At 38.2% G+C, this 16,745-nt stretch overlaps 1 protein-coding gene across 1 annotated transcript in view; it reads left to right on the forward strand.

Annotated features, from left to right (window-relative positions):
- The first annotated feature begins 7,620 nt into the window (after positions 1–7,620).
- The window catches only part of CTTNBP2 (cortactin binding protein 2), a 301,900-nt gene continuing 292,775 nt past the window's right edge, over positions 7,621–16,745 (forward strand). The window contains exons 1-3 of the mRNA XM_077765846.1: positions 7,621–7,686; positions 9,522–9,603; positions 13,731–13,805. Of these exons, the coding sequence (XP_077621972.1) occupies positions 9,568–9,603; positions 13,731–13,805 (111 nt within the window). The 5' untranslated portion in view covers positions 7,621–7,686; positions 9,522–9,567. The remainder of the gene's footprint in view (positions 7,687–9,521; positions 9,604–13,730; positions 13,806–16,745) is intronic.

Here is a 16,745-nt window from a genome sequence, read left to right on the forward strand (position 1 = left end):
CCTATATTTAAAATTTCTCAAGTTGGTCTAAACATCAAGATTGACAGAGGCAAGACTGAGGCAGGGAGCCCAGGAATGAAGTGTTGCTGTAATATAGATCTTAGTAACTCAAAATGTGGTCCTGGACCAACAGCATCCTCTACATCACCCAGGAGCTTGTTATAAATGCAGAATCCTGGTGCACACCAAGACTGAGTGAGAACCTGCATTTTAATAAGTTCACTCAGTGATTCCAATACATATTAAAGTTTGAGATGCACTTATATAGACTTAATTATGTTAGTGGTAGCAGGGCTAAGAAGAATGGGAAGATTTGAGAGGTATTTCACTGGTACGATCAACCAGACTTGGTGAGCTAATGGATGGGAGGGAAGGATAACAAACAGATGTGGTAACTCTAAATGAAGAAAAAGGGCTGGAGAGAGAGCTGGTACTGATCTCTTGGGCCTGTACTTTAAAAAAAAGAAATTGATTTGAAATCTATTCATAGAAGTAATAAAAATTGTTATATAGCTAATCTCTGCTCTGAAAACTACAGCCAGGGGAATGCTTAGAATTGTAACATAGGAAATATTATGGACTCAAAGACATCTGCTCAGTAGGATAGCACTTTTTCGATTATATCCTACCTCAAAACTTCTTTCTTTATGGCAACATATCAGAGACTAAAATAACACTCCTAGTTTAGGTTAGCATGGGTCTGGCAGACCAAAAAGGGAGAAAGAGAAAGAAGTTGCTCAAAAGAGAGAAATAGAGAGACAGAGACAAAAGAGACCAAAGACTTTTTCAAGTCACAGCTCCAGCCACCATTTGGTGGAGTCTTTTGGAGAAAAGTGAACTTCCTTATACATAAAGATTTCAAAAATTCTAAACCTAAGTAAATTTGCCTTGAAAATGTAAGGACATTGGTAAGATACCTAATGATTTTGAATGTCAACTATATGCCAATCACTATTCACTGTTAGTATTTAATTTCACTTATTTTTGACAATCCTGTAATGTAATANCAATGTGAAGGTGTTTTCTGAAGGCAAATCAGCCAACTGCAACTTCAAGCCAGGATTTCAACCCAGTATGTCCAGGCTTTTCCTACCATGCCATGCTGCCTTTTACAATAGACAACTCTTTACATTTGACAAAAATCCTTAAAAGGAACCAACATTCCAGCACACATGATGTGGGACATAAACACCTTTCATGGAATACATAACCAGCTCAAGAAAAGGAGAGGATACAGACCAGTCAAGGTCAGAAACATTCCCCTTAGCCACACAGCTAAGAATCTGTCAGTTCCCTGGAGTGAAGATTAGAAAGGTTAGCATGAGACCCATAATGCATATTGTTTGTATTTATATTATATTCATATAATTGTATTTTATTAGTTACATTCCACAGGTTGCTATCATTCATTCTTGTACATTCAGTTATTCTCAACATTTTGTTGTCTTTGTATTGTCAATGGAATATGAGGTCTTTAATTTCATTAAATGAGGTGAAGATAAATGGCAATTAGAGTCAGGAGTTTGGAACCAAGCAAAAGCAGAAACATTCCTTAGGAAGGCTAGTTCCTGTTTGTGCTGAAAGTTACCAATTTTGAACACATTTTAAGACAAGGCATAGTGGAAGATACAAAAATCAATAAACTAGGAGTTCCACCATCAAATACTTAGCACTCTAGAATGGGAGACACAACAAGTTTAGTAATAAAAATAGTAAGAGAATATGTTAGGTACAATATGTGACACAGAGATAAAATGAGATAGAGAAGTGAGTTTTCATTATTATGGCTGTGTAACAAGTTATCCTCAGACTTAGTGTTATTAAATACCCATTTATTATTCTGTGGTTTGGGAAGTACGAGACAGCACAGCAGGGATAAATCGTCTCTACTTCATGACCTCAATTGGATGGCTTGACACTTACAGGTTGGAATCATCTGAAGGTTCATTTGTTTGCATGTCTAGCAGTTGATGCTGCCTAGACTCAAAAAGTTGGTCTCCTGGGATAGTTAAGCTTCTCAGGCATCTCACTCTTTTTGTGGTCCCTCTATCTGGTCTCTCTATCTTGGGCTGAGTGTTGAAAAACAGCAGCGGCTGGAAGCTATATGGCTTTTTCTAATCCAGCCTTACTTAAAAGTCACTCTACCAATTGTTTGTTGAAATCAATTCACTAGGGCTAGCCCTCATTTAACGGGAAAGGAATTACACTCTACCTTTTGTGGGAGAAAAGTCAAACAATTTGTGGGCATGCTCTAAAAACACCACACTGGAGGGGAACCTGGTTGACTCAGTCAGTTGAGTATCTGACTTTGGCTCAGGTCATGACCTCACATTTCATGAATTTGAGCCCCACATTGAGCTTGCTGCTGTCAGCATACAGCCCACTTTGGATCTTCTGTCCCCCTTTCTCTCTGTCCCTTCTCTGCTTGCGTTCTTTCTCAAAAATAAATAAATCTTAAAAACACTACACTGGAGGATCAAGGAATGCTTCATGGAAAAACTACTATTGGAACTGGGTATTGAAAGATGAATGTAATTTGAATAAGCAAAGGTAAGATAAGTGGAAGTAAGCACAGGGATCTTATCAGCAGGTAAACCATGCAAGAACATAACAGACTGATAAGTCTAGTACATTGTGAGTACCGTAAATAAGCCTGAAAACATAAATGGGGCCTAAGGTGTGGCAGGAGTTCAGTGCCAAGCTAAAGAGAATGGATTTGATTCAGCTGGGAATGGAAAGCTATTATAGTTGTGGTTTTCAGCCTTAGCCACCATTGGAATCATCTGGGGAGCCTTAAAAATACCAATGCTTGGATCCCACCCCCAAAGATTCTAATTTAGTTGTTCTAGAATATAGCCGAAGCTTCGGGACTTTTGAAAGCTTCCCAGGTGATTCTTTTTTTAGCCAAGGTTGTGAACCAGTACACTAAAGATATTTGAGGAGACAAGAGATATTATCAGAAATCAGTTTGCATGCTCTCTCTGGGAACCAGTGAGTCATTTACAGCAGGTCAGTGTTTGTTTGTTTGTTTGTTTGTGTTTTACTGAGCCAGATTCCTAGAGACTGTTGTGGCTGTTTGAATGAGGTTCCAGGGGGGCCAGTAATCCTGACTCCATTAAAATCTGGGCTACTCCTTTTTAATCTTTAATATTAGAGTTTTAATGTAATCTTTAAGCGAAAAAACCTACTGCTGTGTTACCAGAAGCCAGGATTTCTGAGGAGCTGCCACTCAGGCACTGAGATCCTAGTAGATCCACCTTAGCTCTGAAAATGAACTCCTTATTCAGTAACCTTTTTTTCTTGTAATGTTTATTTATTTTTGAGAGAGAGAACATGCACAAGGGAGGGGCAGAGGGAAACACAGGATCTGAAGCAGGCTCCACGCTGTCAGTGCAGAACCTAATGCAGAGGTCGAACCCATGAACCACAGGATCATGACCTGAGTGGAAATCAAGAATTAGAGGCTTAATCGACTGAGTCGCCCAAGTGCCCCTTATTCAGTAATATTTATACCTTCTCTTATATCTGCTCATTCCAGGGAAATGGTGAAAGTTGCCAGGTTTTAAAACTTGTAATCTCCTCAGATATTTTTTAAAACGCAGTCAGGGGGTGCCTGGGTGTCTCAGTTGGTTAAACCTCTGACTCTTGATTTTGGGTCATGATCTCATGATTTGGTGGGTGGGTTCGAACCCCACATTGGGCCCTGAGTTGGCAGTGCACAGCGTGCATGAGATTCTCCCTTTGCCTCTCCCTTTCTCTCAAAAGAAATAAACTTTCAAAAATAAATTCATAAAAGGCCATTAGAATCCCCTCCTTTCTGCACCTCCCTTCCCATCAAGCCCTGCATTCTAAGAATAAAAGGTAGGTGTTTGTACTAAGTACCCATGGCAGAGATAACTATGGTCATGAAATTAGTATATTCCCAGCAAAATGTCAATTGGAAATTTGATAAATGGAAACTTTGGATATTGAATTCTCAAACCATCAGTATCACTTTGGGTCATCCTAATGTTCTATATCTTAGTGATACCAAGGAATTATTTCATACCTCATATACGATATATCCATTTGTCCTTAATGTACATTCAGCTACATTATTGTATTTATTATTCAACAGTTTCACAAGGAAGTTCTTACTAACCCCATTTCGCAGATGACAAAATGAGATTTAGAGGAATTGTGACTTGTGCAAGGTCATGGAGTTAGTAGGTAGCAGAATGAAATTGAGTACAGCTATTCTGATTCCAAATTTAGTGTTTTTCACACTATACATAATTTATGCCTTGAGGGGGTTGGAGCATAGTTTCTTCCTGATTGTATCAATCTCAAGAATTTAGGACACTTAAACATTCCTGTTTCCTTGAATATATATTTTTATATTACGTTAAACCCTTTTAAAAAGCTCATATACATTTTCAACATATGTACCTTGTGAAGTAATGAGATATGTACATTTAGTGTGTGCTTTGCAAATCCCTTTTTATTTGACTTATATTTATCTCTTAAATGTCACAGGATGCCTCATATTTATTATATACTGAATTTTTTATCGAGTGGGAGGGATTCCATCCATTTTGTTGGTTTTTTTTTTTTAAATGTTTTTTATTTATTTCTAGGAGAGAGAGAGACAGCATGAGCAGGGGAGGGTCAGAGAGAGAGGGAGTCACAGACTGAAACAGGCTCCAGGCTCTGAGCTGGCAGTCAGCACAGAGCCCGACGCGGGGCTCGAACCCACGAACCGCGACATCATGACCTAAGCGAAAGTCGGAGGCTTAACCGACTAAGCCACCCAGGCACCCCATTCATTTTGTTGGTTTTATTCTAAACGTTCTTCTAACTCTCAGACTGATCTTTTCCAATCGGCAACTACACCTTTGCTTACACCATCCCATTGTTCTAATTTATCATATCAGGTCTCCTAATGGTTCATTTTACACAATAATTTTTGAAAACCTGTTACGTTCCAAGAACTTTGGGGAAACAATGATTAGTAAGATTGCAAGGCTTTTCCAAATTGACTCTCTTTTTCTGGAGGTACAATGACAAGAAGTACATGAAGCAATTCAGGTGAGGCGGTAACATATTGTGTACAAGGGATTGACAACATTTATGTTCACTATCCTTAATATACCTGTGTTTGGCCTTCTTGGCTGTCAACTTGTATGATTACAACCAGTAGTCTTCAATTCACTTTAAATAATATTCTCATAAGACATTAATCAATCAAACTGACCTTGTAAATCATAACTTATAAATTTTAAACTTTAATTTTATTTGTCCCTTAATATTCTTAACATTTTCTCCACATTAAAACTATTTTGCTTCTTTACCTTTATATATCTCATTGGGATTTATCTCCATCTGCATAGAATTCAATTATCTACAACATGACTTTTATCTTCAGGCTTGCAAATGGCACTCTGCTCCCACTCTCTCATCATTACCATTTATAAAATATTTAATAAGACAGATCTCGACACCAATATTATTCATATGTCAGGTTTGCTGAGTTGAGCATTCAGATTTTCTGTGAAGGGAGAAATATTCTTTGGAGAGATAGACCTGAAGAAAAAAAGTTTTTTAAATGTTACAATTACACCAGAAAGTAAAATAAAGTTTTCAGAAGTCATCTACCAACTAAAAATAACCATTACAATAACATTGATTTACTGATTATCAAGATGAATCTCAATGAGTATTATATCAATCATGTTTTCATTTGATCTACCATTGCATCTTGCCTGCTGGAATCTTCCTATATTCTATTGGTAAGAGCTCCTAAGAGCAATAACTATAGAATCAGTCGACAAGAAAAATAGGAACTTTAAATAAAGTATCAAAAAATATATTAGAGTCTTTGATATTCAAGGAAATACTCCTTGAGGTCCATTTCTGATCACCAAATGTATGATTCATTTCACAGGTTGAATTAGAATTCATAGGGGATGCCATATACCTCTACTCTAGTCTCAAATCCCTAGGTCACATCAAGGGACCTCTGATTCACAGAGTCCCACTTGGCAAAGATTCTGATCTTAGTGCTGTTTTTTTCTGGCTTCAATATCATGGCTTGTTCACTCTTTCAGAATTCCCTACTCCCTCAACTTCTCTTTTAAAACCAGAGGCCACCCCACAGTCACCTGCCCATTGACTTCCTTCTGGTTTCTGTGGCCAATCTTCACCCTTCAAGTTCTCCCCACTAGCCTGGTATCCAGATAGTCAGGAGATCAGACTTCCAGTATGGAGTTCTGGTCCTGATTTTGCCCATAATTACTATACACTCTTATTCCTTCATGAATACATCACTGTCTCTTCATTGTGAAGAGGGATATACAAATAGTCGCTATACTTCCTTTTACTTCTAAATGTTCTACTTTTCTGATTAGGTACAGAGTAGCATGGGCAAAAGAAATATATATTCTATTAATTTTCCTCTCCTCTTTTCTTTACTTTTGTAGTCCCTTTTCAAGAAAAATTCTAAAGTAGTCCTGTGGCTGAATTAAGTCTCTCTTCCAACTTTCCTCAACATTCATCTGATTGGATGTACTGACAAATGAAAAAATAGTTGCAGAGAAGTTTAATATAGCACACTAGGGAACTGCTCCTTTACACTGGTTAACTATGTAGATGTAGGAGACAGTGCCCTGCCTGAGGAAATATGGAATTTTTCAGTGAGCCTAAATTCAAATTGCATTTAAAAATACATATTTTGTGAAATTGGGGAATCACTGCTGGTGAGGGGTTATGACACCCTGATCCAGCTAAACTAGCCAGCTCATTTCCCAATGATGCTATAAACATTTCTAATCCTTTGACCATTAAAATGCCTTCTCTCCTCTTTTTCCTACTTATTTAAAGTTCTGCTTCAGTTTAAGACTTTGCCTGAATTCTAATTTTTTATGTAGGAAAACATTTTTTAACTGCCCAAACCCAGGATAACCTCTTGCTCCTTTAGAATTGCTAGAGCATGGCTATCTGTGCCACTTACTTTGTACTGACCTTACGCTGCCATTTGTTTTTATTTATCTCTTGATAACTATATCCTGTCTTTCCAACTAGAGCTTAACCCTATTGTAAAGGCTTTTTCGTGGCTCTGTGTGTCCTCAGCATCTGGCTCCATGCCCAGCACACAATCATCACCCAATAAAAGCTTATTAGTAGTAATGGCACATAATTCCATGAGAATCACTTAAATATTATTGACTGCATATTACTTGAGAGATGTATTGTCTGGCTCTTATTTGGCAAGAACATCGTATCTTCATTCATAAGGAAACTAGCCTATTGCCCTGAACACCAGCTAATGGGTGGCCAGAAATGGAGTCTATTGAACATTTGCTGTGGACATGACAAGTGTTTAGTAACTGTCAAAATGGTTGCCTTAATCCTTTCAGGATTCTATAATAAAATACCACAGACTGAATGGCTTATAAACCACAGAAATTTGTTTCTTACAGTTCTGGAGGCTGGGAATCCAAGATCAGAATGCCAACATGGTCAGATGAGAACCCCCTTTCAGGTTGCACACTGCTGACCTTTAGCTGTGTCTTCACATGGAAGAAGGGTCTAGGGATCTCTGTGAGGTCTCTTTTATAACATATTAATTGTCTTTATGAGGGCTCGACCCCTATGACCTACTGCTCACCTCCCAAAAGCCCCACCTTCCTAATACCATCAACTTTGAAGGTAAGATTTCAACATATAAATTGGGAGTGGAGGGACAAGAATATTCAGACCATAGCAATGGTCAATACCCATGAACCAGTAGGTATCACAGAATTTTTATGTGGTTTTAATCCTGAAGGCATTAAATGTCATTAACAGCCCTAACAGTATCTCTTAATCCTACTTATCTTACTATGTTAGTAAAAGGGATATATAAAATAATCATAGCTTATGCTTATAGAATATTTTATGCATATTTACTTATTTAATATTTACAACAATCCCTTGAAATAGATAATATTCCCATTTTATAGAAGCAATATTTCTCATCTTATAGATGAGGAAACAGGACACAGAAAGGTTAAGTAACTTCCTCAAGAGGAGGTGGGATTTGAATGTAGGCAGCCTGACTCCAGAATCCAAAACTATTATGCCATGAAATAAGTTGGCTTCTTATATTCCATAATGACTGGATAGATATGAAGCAGTACGATATGTTTTAATTAAAGAAATTTGAGTATCAGGTGGCTTTTCCCAGTGGGAATAAAGACCACACGAGAACTGAAAAGCCCCTGTGAGGAAATGCATTGTGCCAGCTCAAGGTCAGCCTGTATAGTCAATTCCTGTTCCATCTTTAAGTTATTTTCCACTAGTGTGTAAGCGGAAGTGAGCCCTGGCTGAGGTGGAGAGGGCCTTTCATCTTCCAAGCAGGGGGACCACTTGGGAAAGCAGGCCAATGAGAGCTGCAGGGGGGCTGAGCCATTTTAAAAACACATGAAAGCCAGAGCTTAACAGAGAATTTTTATGAGGATGGCAAAGTCGAGGGTGTATGCTCATGTTCGCTTGCAGGAAACGTGGGTTAAAACTGATCAGTGATTAAAATTCCTTAGACCTTTAAAATGCAAATGATTTCAAAAATGTCATATTTTTGAAAAGTAAGCATTCTCATTTATGGGAGCTACAACATGGTACTTTATTCTAGAGAATATTTGAAGTTGCATGAAAATCACTGGAGCTCCAGTACAGATTATTAGATAAAAATATTGCCTGCTGGAGCTTGGGAAAGGATTCCATTGATTTCTCATCCCTACCTTTTTATCCTTAAGAAAGCAGTGGGGCAATTAAACTTTGCCTTTTCTACCCTTTGTGCAGATAATGGCACCAAGGCTTCAGTGTAAATTGGAAAGACAATGTCACAGTCCTCTGTTTTTCAAAGCAGTAAATTCCAACTCCTTGTCCTGGTTTCTTGGAGATTGAAGTCAGGTGCACAGATTTTCAATGACACCCATTTTTTTTCTTTGTCATTCTGAACTGGCTGCTACAGTTTCTCTCACTAACGTGTGCTGCCAGCCAGGTTCCTCGATATGAATAGTGAATACCCTGGCTCTCTCCCTAGGACCTTCTAATTACAAGCCTAAGTTTGAAGATTTCAACTTATTTTGGCACACAGGGTGGTGATTCAAGATTTTAATTCTCTCCTCAGGCTATCTAATTAATAAAACTCTCTAATTTTTGTCAGGATACATTCAGCAGGGGTTTAAATAACTAGTTCTCAAACAGCCCTATTTTGCTATTGTCAAAATCTGTTCTTTAAATGTGCTAAAAATATCCCAGGATACAGTAAAGGGAATGCACAGCTTCCTCCCCTTGTGAAGATATGGTGAGTTCCTTTTGCATTTGGCTGTTTTAAATATATGTCAAGAAGAGTGGGAGGAACGAGGAGTGGAATTTTTGGCATCAGAAACTACAGGGCTCGAGTGACTAAAGATGTACCTTCTCCATCTATAGGAATTAAGAAAAGAGAGTTTAAATGCTTAAGCTTATCCTTTTTTCCCTTTTTCTTTCTCTCATTTAAGTCTGATATACTACCTGAACAAATGAACTTCATCACAAAGTGAATGAATGAGTTGGAGTCGTTTTCTTCTGCCAAGAAATAAGGTAGGGAATTTCCCCTTTAATGTATTTTAATTGAATTCTATTATGATTAGCAGTCAAAGATAGGCTATCCAATATATTAGTGATAAGAAACAGACATCACACATGAAGGTTGAAGAATATACCATTATTTTGAAAATATCTATGTGAGAAACAGCCCCAGTTATGATCTACTTGCAGAATGATATACTCTCCACATTTGCAGTGAAACAGTGTCTCTAATTCACTGCAATGAAATTTTTGCTCATGTATTTTGTGTTTTAAATCTTAGGAAAATAATTCATTAATTCGGTGGATATTTATTGGGCAATTTATATGTGCCAGACAGTGAAATTCAACTCATGTGTGTTTATTTTATTTCAGAAAAATAATGTATTTGTTCATTCAATGAGTACTTACTGAGCATCTTCTAGGTAACAGACAGTGTTCTCTAGGTGCTGAGAAACAACAGAATGAAGCAGACAAAAATCTGCTCCTTCCTGGAGTGTGCATTAGAGTGGTGTAGATAAATAACAGGAAAAGTAAGCAAATATACACTATTTTAGTGACAAGTGCTAAGAAGAAAAATAAAATAGGTAAAAGGAATATGAAGTGTCTTGGGAATAGTAATTTTAGAGAGAGTGATAAGAAAAGGTCTAGCAGAGGAGTTGATATTTGCATCAACACTGAAAGGGAAGTGGTGCCTGAGTGGCTCAGTCAGCTGAGCCTCTGACTCTTCATTTCAGCTCAGGTGATCTCATGGTTCCTGAGTTCAAGCCCCACATCAGGCTCTGTGCTGACAGCGCAGAGCCTCCTTGGGATTCTCTGTCTCCCTCTCTCTCTGCTCCTCCTCTCCTTAATCTCTTTCTCTCTCTCTCAAAATAAATAAATAAACTCAAAAAAAAAAAAAGAAAACAAAACAAAACAAACCCTGAAAGGAGGGGAGGGGCTGCTGTTAAGGGGAAGAATGTTGAAGGCAGAAGGCCAAGGCAAAGGCCCTCTGAAGTTGGGACAAGCTGGGCACATTTGAGGGGTGTCAAGGAAACCAACATGATAGAGCAGAATGAGCAAAGAGGAAGGGTGACAGGATGTGTCGGACAGGTACCAGGGGCCCCATCATGAAGGCTTTACACATCTGGCTGAAGTCAGATCTTGACTGGATCTGTAGTCATTGAAGGCTTGACTGGGCTGAAAGACCAAAGTTATTTTTTTACTCACATGTCTGGCACCTCAGTACTGTTCCATGTGGCCTCCTGGCTTTCTTAGCTCAGGGTTCAAGGGGGCAAGAAACAGGAACTGCCAGTCCTCTTAAAAGTTAGATCTGGAACTTAAAGTGTTATTTCTATTAGTCAAAGCATATTCTGTTAGTCAAAGCAATGACAGACTAGCTTAGATTCAAGGAAGTGGAGGAATAGACACTATTTCTTAGCAGGGGAGTGGCATGGACTTAAAGGAAGGAAAAGAACTGATCACAGCTACCTCACCAAGTGAAGAAAATATTTAGAGAAAGGGAGAGTTATCAACTATGCCAAATGCAATTTTTTTTTTGTTTATTTATTTTGAGAGAGAAAGAGTGAGAGCAAGTGGGGGGAGGGACAGAGAGAGAGAGAGAATCCCAAGCAGGCTCTGCATAGTCAGCACAGAGCCCAAAGAGGGACTTGAACTCATGAACCATGAGATCATGACCTAAGCCAATGTCCAATGCTTAACCAACTGAGCCACCCACGTGTCCCTGACAAATGCTATTAAGAGATTATTAAAAATGATGATGATATGTACTTGACAAAATAATTTTGTTAAGAAAATAGTCCTTGTAATGATGATATAGGGGAAAGTGTGACTGAAATGGTTTGAAGGGGTGTGGAAGGAAAAAAGAGCTGCAGAGTATAGACAGTTTTTTTTCAAAGAGTTTTGTTGTAAAAAGAATGAGAAAAATGAGATAGCAGAAGCAGGAAGAGGATATAGAAAGGGTTGAGGGAAATATTACCATGTGTATATGCAGGGTAATGATCCAAGTAGGGAGGGGGAAATTGATGATAAAACCTTAAAAGTCAAAAGAGGTTGGAGCTAATATATAACTGGAGGGATTAGCCTTGGTTCAAGGATGCTTTATGAGCAGAGATGCCAGTAGTTGGATAGATACAGTTCGGGAAATGAGGAATTTCTCTTTGTAGTACATCTATTTTTTTTTCCAGTGAAATAGGAAGCAAGGTGATCCACTGTAAATAGGGATGGGGAGAATACTTGAAGTTTTGAGGAAAGAAGAGAGGCCTGAAAGTCATTCAGAAGAGTGGGAGAAGTAATTGGTCAAGGGTAGAATGTCGTACATCCTTAGGATCCCTCTGAGGTTCATGAATTTAAAGGGTGACCAATTATCCTAGATCTGTATTTTACTCATACATGTACAGCAGAATGTGCAAGCATGGACGGTTGGAGAGATGTACTTCAGCAGGGTTGTTATTTAGTCAATGGAGTAGAATACAGCTAAAGAGAGGCAAGCGAATTGTAGATACATGCAAGGAGCTGATTATAATAATTGATCATGGAGTTTAACATGTTGATTTTGATCACGAGAGTGCTATCCATCTACTGGATATACTTTTCTGTATTTCTCTAGTGTTTGTTTTATACCTTTTTTCATTAAGTAAGTCAAAACTCCCCAACTTTGAATGGACTTGCCTAGAAGGCAGTGACTTCCCTAACTTTAGAAGCATCCATGAAAAGACTGAGCAGATGTTTTGTGTCAGATATTTAAAAGAATTCATACTTCAAGGGCACCTGAGTGGTTCAGTCAATTGAGTATCTGACTCTTGAGTTCAGTTCAGGTCATGATCTCACAGTTCATGAGTTTGAGCCCTGGGTCAGGCTCTGCTCTGACAACATGGAGACTGCTTCAGATTCTCTCTCTATCTTTGCCCTTCCTCTACTCATTCTCAATCTCTCTCTCTCTCTCAATAGGAAGGAAGGAAGGAAGGGAGGAAGGGAGGAAGGGAGGGAAAGAGAGAGAGAGAGGAAGGAAGGAAGGAAGGAAGGAAAGAAAGAAAGAAAGAAAGAAAGAAAGAAAGAAAGAAAGAAAGAAAGAAAGAAAGAAAGACAGAAAGACAGAAAAGAAAGAAAGAAAAGAAAGAAAGAAAGAAAGAAAAGAAAGAAAGAAGGAAGGAAAGAAAACTTCAGAAAAATGTTGGACCAATACATTTTTAAGGGTTCCCTGGGGTTCAACTTTGATATTCTATGGCTATCTTAGGGATTAATTGTGCACCTGTTATGTGCAGTTCTCTATAGGATGTACTATGGGAATTACAAACGTATATTTGATGTACTCCCTGACCCCAGGATAGTTATGATTCAGTATCTTTTAAAAGTAAGTTTAAAATATAGACATACTGAAACTTAATTATCTACTAGATGATGAAAATTGACACTCTTTAATATATTCTGCTCATATGTAACTGCCATGGCGGACTAGCCCCATGTTTGTTCTGAGCCTATTACATCATCAGTAAGCTCCAGAGTCCAGCAGTTTGTTTCCCAGAAACCTAGATCGGAGGAATAAACAACTGGTTGGTTTTATTTTTAATAACATATCTTTAAAATGAGGATTCAAAGGACTTGTTGCTATAGGGGCACTGGAAAATATAGGAAAATGTGGAGCACTTTGATGACTCTAAGAAGGAAAGAATACCCTCCTTTGGCTGTCATGTAAACAAAATCATAGTCTTCTTTGTGTGGAAGAAAATGTTAGCGGTATATAGGCCATTTCTATATTCAGCCTGTGCATTAAACTGGGGCACAGCTGATGCACTCATTTCAGACAGTACCAGTTGCTGCAGATGGACTTTTCATTTCTCAGTTGGCATATTCATTAACTTGACAGAAATGATTGGTTTCATTGTACCACATTGTGCTTGTTTTATGTATAGAGTCCTGGTATTACTCTAGATTGTTGGGACCTTCAGGCAGAAAACATCTTCAACATAGAAATTTATGACTCTTGACATTTATGTCATCCAGAAGACACCAGTTCAGGATTGAACCCTGTAGGCTTTCACAGCTGGGAGGCTGTGGAGAGGGCTTTCTCTATTCAATATAGTTCTATACTGGTAAATGCTATGGTAATGACCAGTAATAGTGAAATTATCCTCCTTCCATAGATGAGAAGGATTATGAATGACAGAAGTTATGCTCAAGCTGCTGGAGTGGTCCACTTTAAGAAGATCCGTCTAAAGGTATGAAAACTATACATTAGGAAAGGATTCATAGCATAAATGAATCCTTTTCAATATGTAAATGTTTATCCCAGAAACCCTTTAAATTTCAACTAAAGCTGAATTTTTAAAATGTCCAATTTACTAAAAATAGTTTCATATTTATTGCATAGCATGAGTTTCAGGAGAACATTGATTTCATACTTGCTACTTATAACTGAAACTAAAGCAAAAGGTGAGGGAGATGTTGTGGGTCACATTTGCTCAAATTGGAAAAACAAAACAAAAACTCTGCAAAGTTTATTCTCTACAAAAACAGAAACAAAATAGAACAAAGAAAAATCATGTGTCAGATGAACAAAGCCCGATCCATAGCTCAGGCGAGCAGGTGGGCAGACAAGCAGGCAGGTGGGTGGATGGTTGGGCCTGATGGAGAGATGGGTGGGCAGGCTGGCAGGCTGTTCCATCCATGTACAGGGGAGGATTATTAGGCAGGATCCAGAGAATGACAGGACAGATTGGCAACAAGGGAAAACATCAGAAAATATGGCTGGAGGACTTCATTGTTAAGGCAGAAACTGTTTTGTGCTTTCTTTGTGTGGGCAAATCACCTGTTATGTGTGGGCAGTCCTGGCCCATGGGGTTACAAAGAGCCAGAAAATGTCAGAAGCTTAAGTGAATTCTACCCATGATCAGAGATGCTAAAATTACCTCCAGACTAACCTTGTGAATGTGAAGAAGAGAGTCACTAACAAAATGTTCCCTTTGTCTCTGGGAGTTGATGGTAACAGAAATAACTGCATTCTCAACTGGGGCCTTGAGTCGTGCAATAGATGTTACTGGATGTTGAGACAAGTATGTGGCCCAACAGGCCAAATGGCCTTTCTTGATGTCACAAAAGACCCTGGTAGGGTTGGAAGTTAATTTTTCTTAAGAAATATGAGAAATGCTTGGATATCCCTCCATGAAACATTCGTAAATAAACCATGTGGCTAATATTTTCAAGTTTACGAGAAAAGGATTGAGTGAACTGGAAACAGTGAAAAAGGAAGCATACGTCAGGAAGAGTGTTGGGCCCTTCGGTAAGGGGGCAGGGAGAAGGCATGCAGCATTTCTTTCCCTTTCAAGACCAAGCACCATCGTTAACATTCCGAAGACACAGAGGTAGTCCACCACTAAATACAGGCATAATAGAAATAGAACCCACAGGGCCAGATGAGATTTCAAATGACTTCTTTGCATATTGATGATCCTTAGTAATTTGGATGGATGTTGTGTTCCTTCTAAGAGATGTATCTATCCTTTTAACAAACCTAAATTCCTCAGCTTTTGTGTCCTAATTTGGCTTCATAATTTTCAGCTGAGGGAAGCAGAAAGCAAATGTTGGATTTTTCAGTCCCAGATGGTAGTATCTGCTTCCAGAGTACACTTATTCATTATTTTGTTTTATTTCCTTAGGACTAGGTATAGCAAATTCTATAGGGCTACAAAGACCTATAAGAGGTCACAGGAGTGAAAGCCACTTACTTTGTTCATACTCTCAGTCTCATCTTCTCACTATCTGTAGGATACTCAATTCATCCACTAATGTTTTAAATTTTGAAGCTTTATATAGTTCCATTTCTGGCCTCTTTCCTCAGTAACCTCATCAATTGCTATGGCTTCAGATATCATCCATGTTCCAGGTGACTCCCAAATACAAGCTCTATCTCTATTGTTCTGAAAATCTGATCCCTGAGTCAACAGTAACATCTTCTGGATCCTTGTTAAAAATTCAAGTTCCTGCCCCTAGTCTCCCAGATGTATAAAATCAGAAATCCTGAGGGTGGGGTCTAGTAATCTGTGTTTGAACAAGCTCCATAGCCAATTCTGATGCTAAAGTTTGAGGGCTAGTGCTTTAGTTTGTACCAGCTTTCTGAGACGCATGCTGCTGTAGCTGACCAACTAGAATTTCATGAATATCTAAGCAACAGACATGTCCGAAATGGGCCCGTGATCCTTCTCTCCTTCCTAAACTGCCCCACTTTCAGTATTCCATATTTCAGTAACTATCATTACTCAGTTTCTTAAGCCAGAAATCTGAGAGTCACCATCGACACTTGTTTCTACATCCCCTTCCACATTCATTTAATCACCATACTGTGTTTAGCTCTACCTTTAAAATATGTTTTGCACCTATCTATTTCCATCATGAATACTCCCACCCTGTGCTAAGCCACCACCATTTCCTGCCTAGACTACTAAGATATACCCAGCTGGTATCTCTCTACCCTCTTCTGGTCCCCCATAACACACTCTTCACTGCTCCTTCCATGGTCCTGAGCATGTCAGCCTTTAACTTAAATCTTTCAAGGGGGTTATCCTTCACACTTAGAATTAGGACCCACATCTTCAGTAGGTTCTACTGCTTTCCGAAGTATAAGGGGTTGGGGGGGTGGGGATGAACTACTACATCAGAATTTCTTGGGGGTAGAGCTTGGAGATTAACATTTATAATATTATGTAAAGTATTCCAATTACAGTCAGTCCTCATAAAATTTCCTATTATACAATGTTTTAGATTATAGTGTGTAGACAGTTTTTAGCAATAAATGCAGTTGCCTTTCACTAAAAGCCTAAGAAAAGTTTGATTATTATTCATCTCATTTAAAGATTTTTCAATTAAAAGTTTACCTTTCATGTTTAGTTCACTGACATTTGTAATATACTTATGCTGTTTTGATCAAGGATATGTTACTAAAAATTATAATTGTAACCCAATCCGTAAAAAAGCATAACATTTAAAATCTCATGGTTAGAGAAAAGTAAAAATTTAAATTTAAATCCTGTGCATATTTTGTTATAGATTAGAATGATATGATCAACAAAATGTTTTCAAGCACAAAATATAGAAAGATAAATATCTAGGAGGGCATGGTAGAATAGAAATATGACTTAACAAAGAAAAGCGGAAATATAGAA

This window comes from Crocuta crocuta, unplaced genomic scaffold, assembly GCF_008692635.1.
Source record: "Crocuta crocuta isolate KB4526 unplaced genomic scaffold, BGI_CrCroc_1.0 scaffold742, whole genome shotgun sequence".
NCBI classification, from domain to species: domain Eukaryota; kingdom Metazoa; phylum Chordata; class Mammalia; order Carnivora; family Hyaenidae; genus Crocuta; species Crocuta crocuta.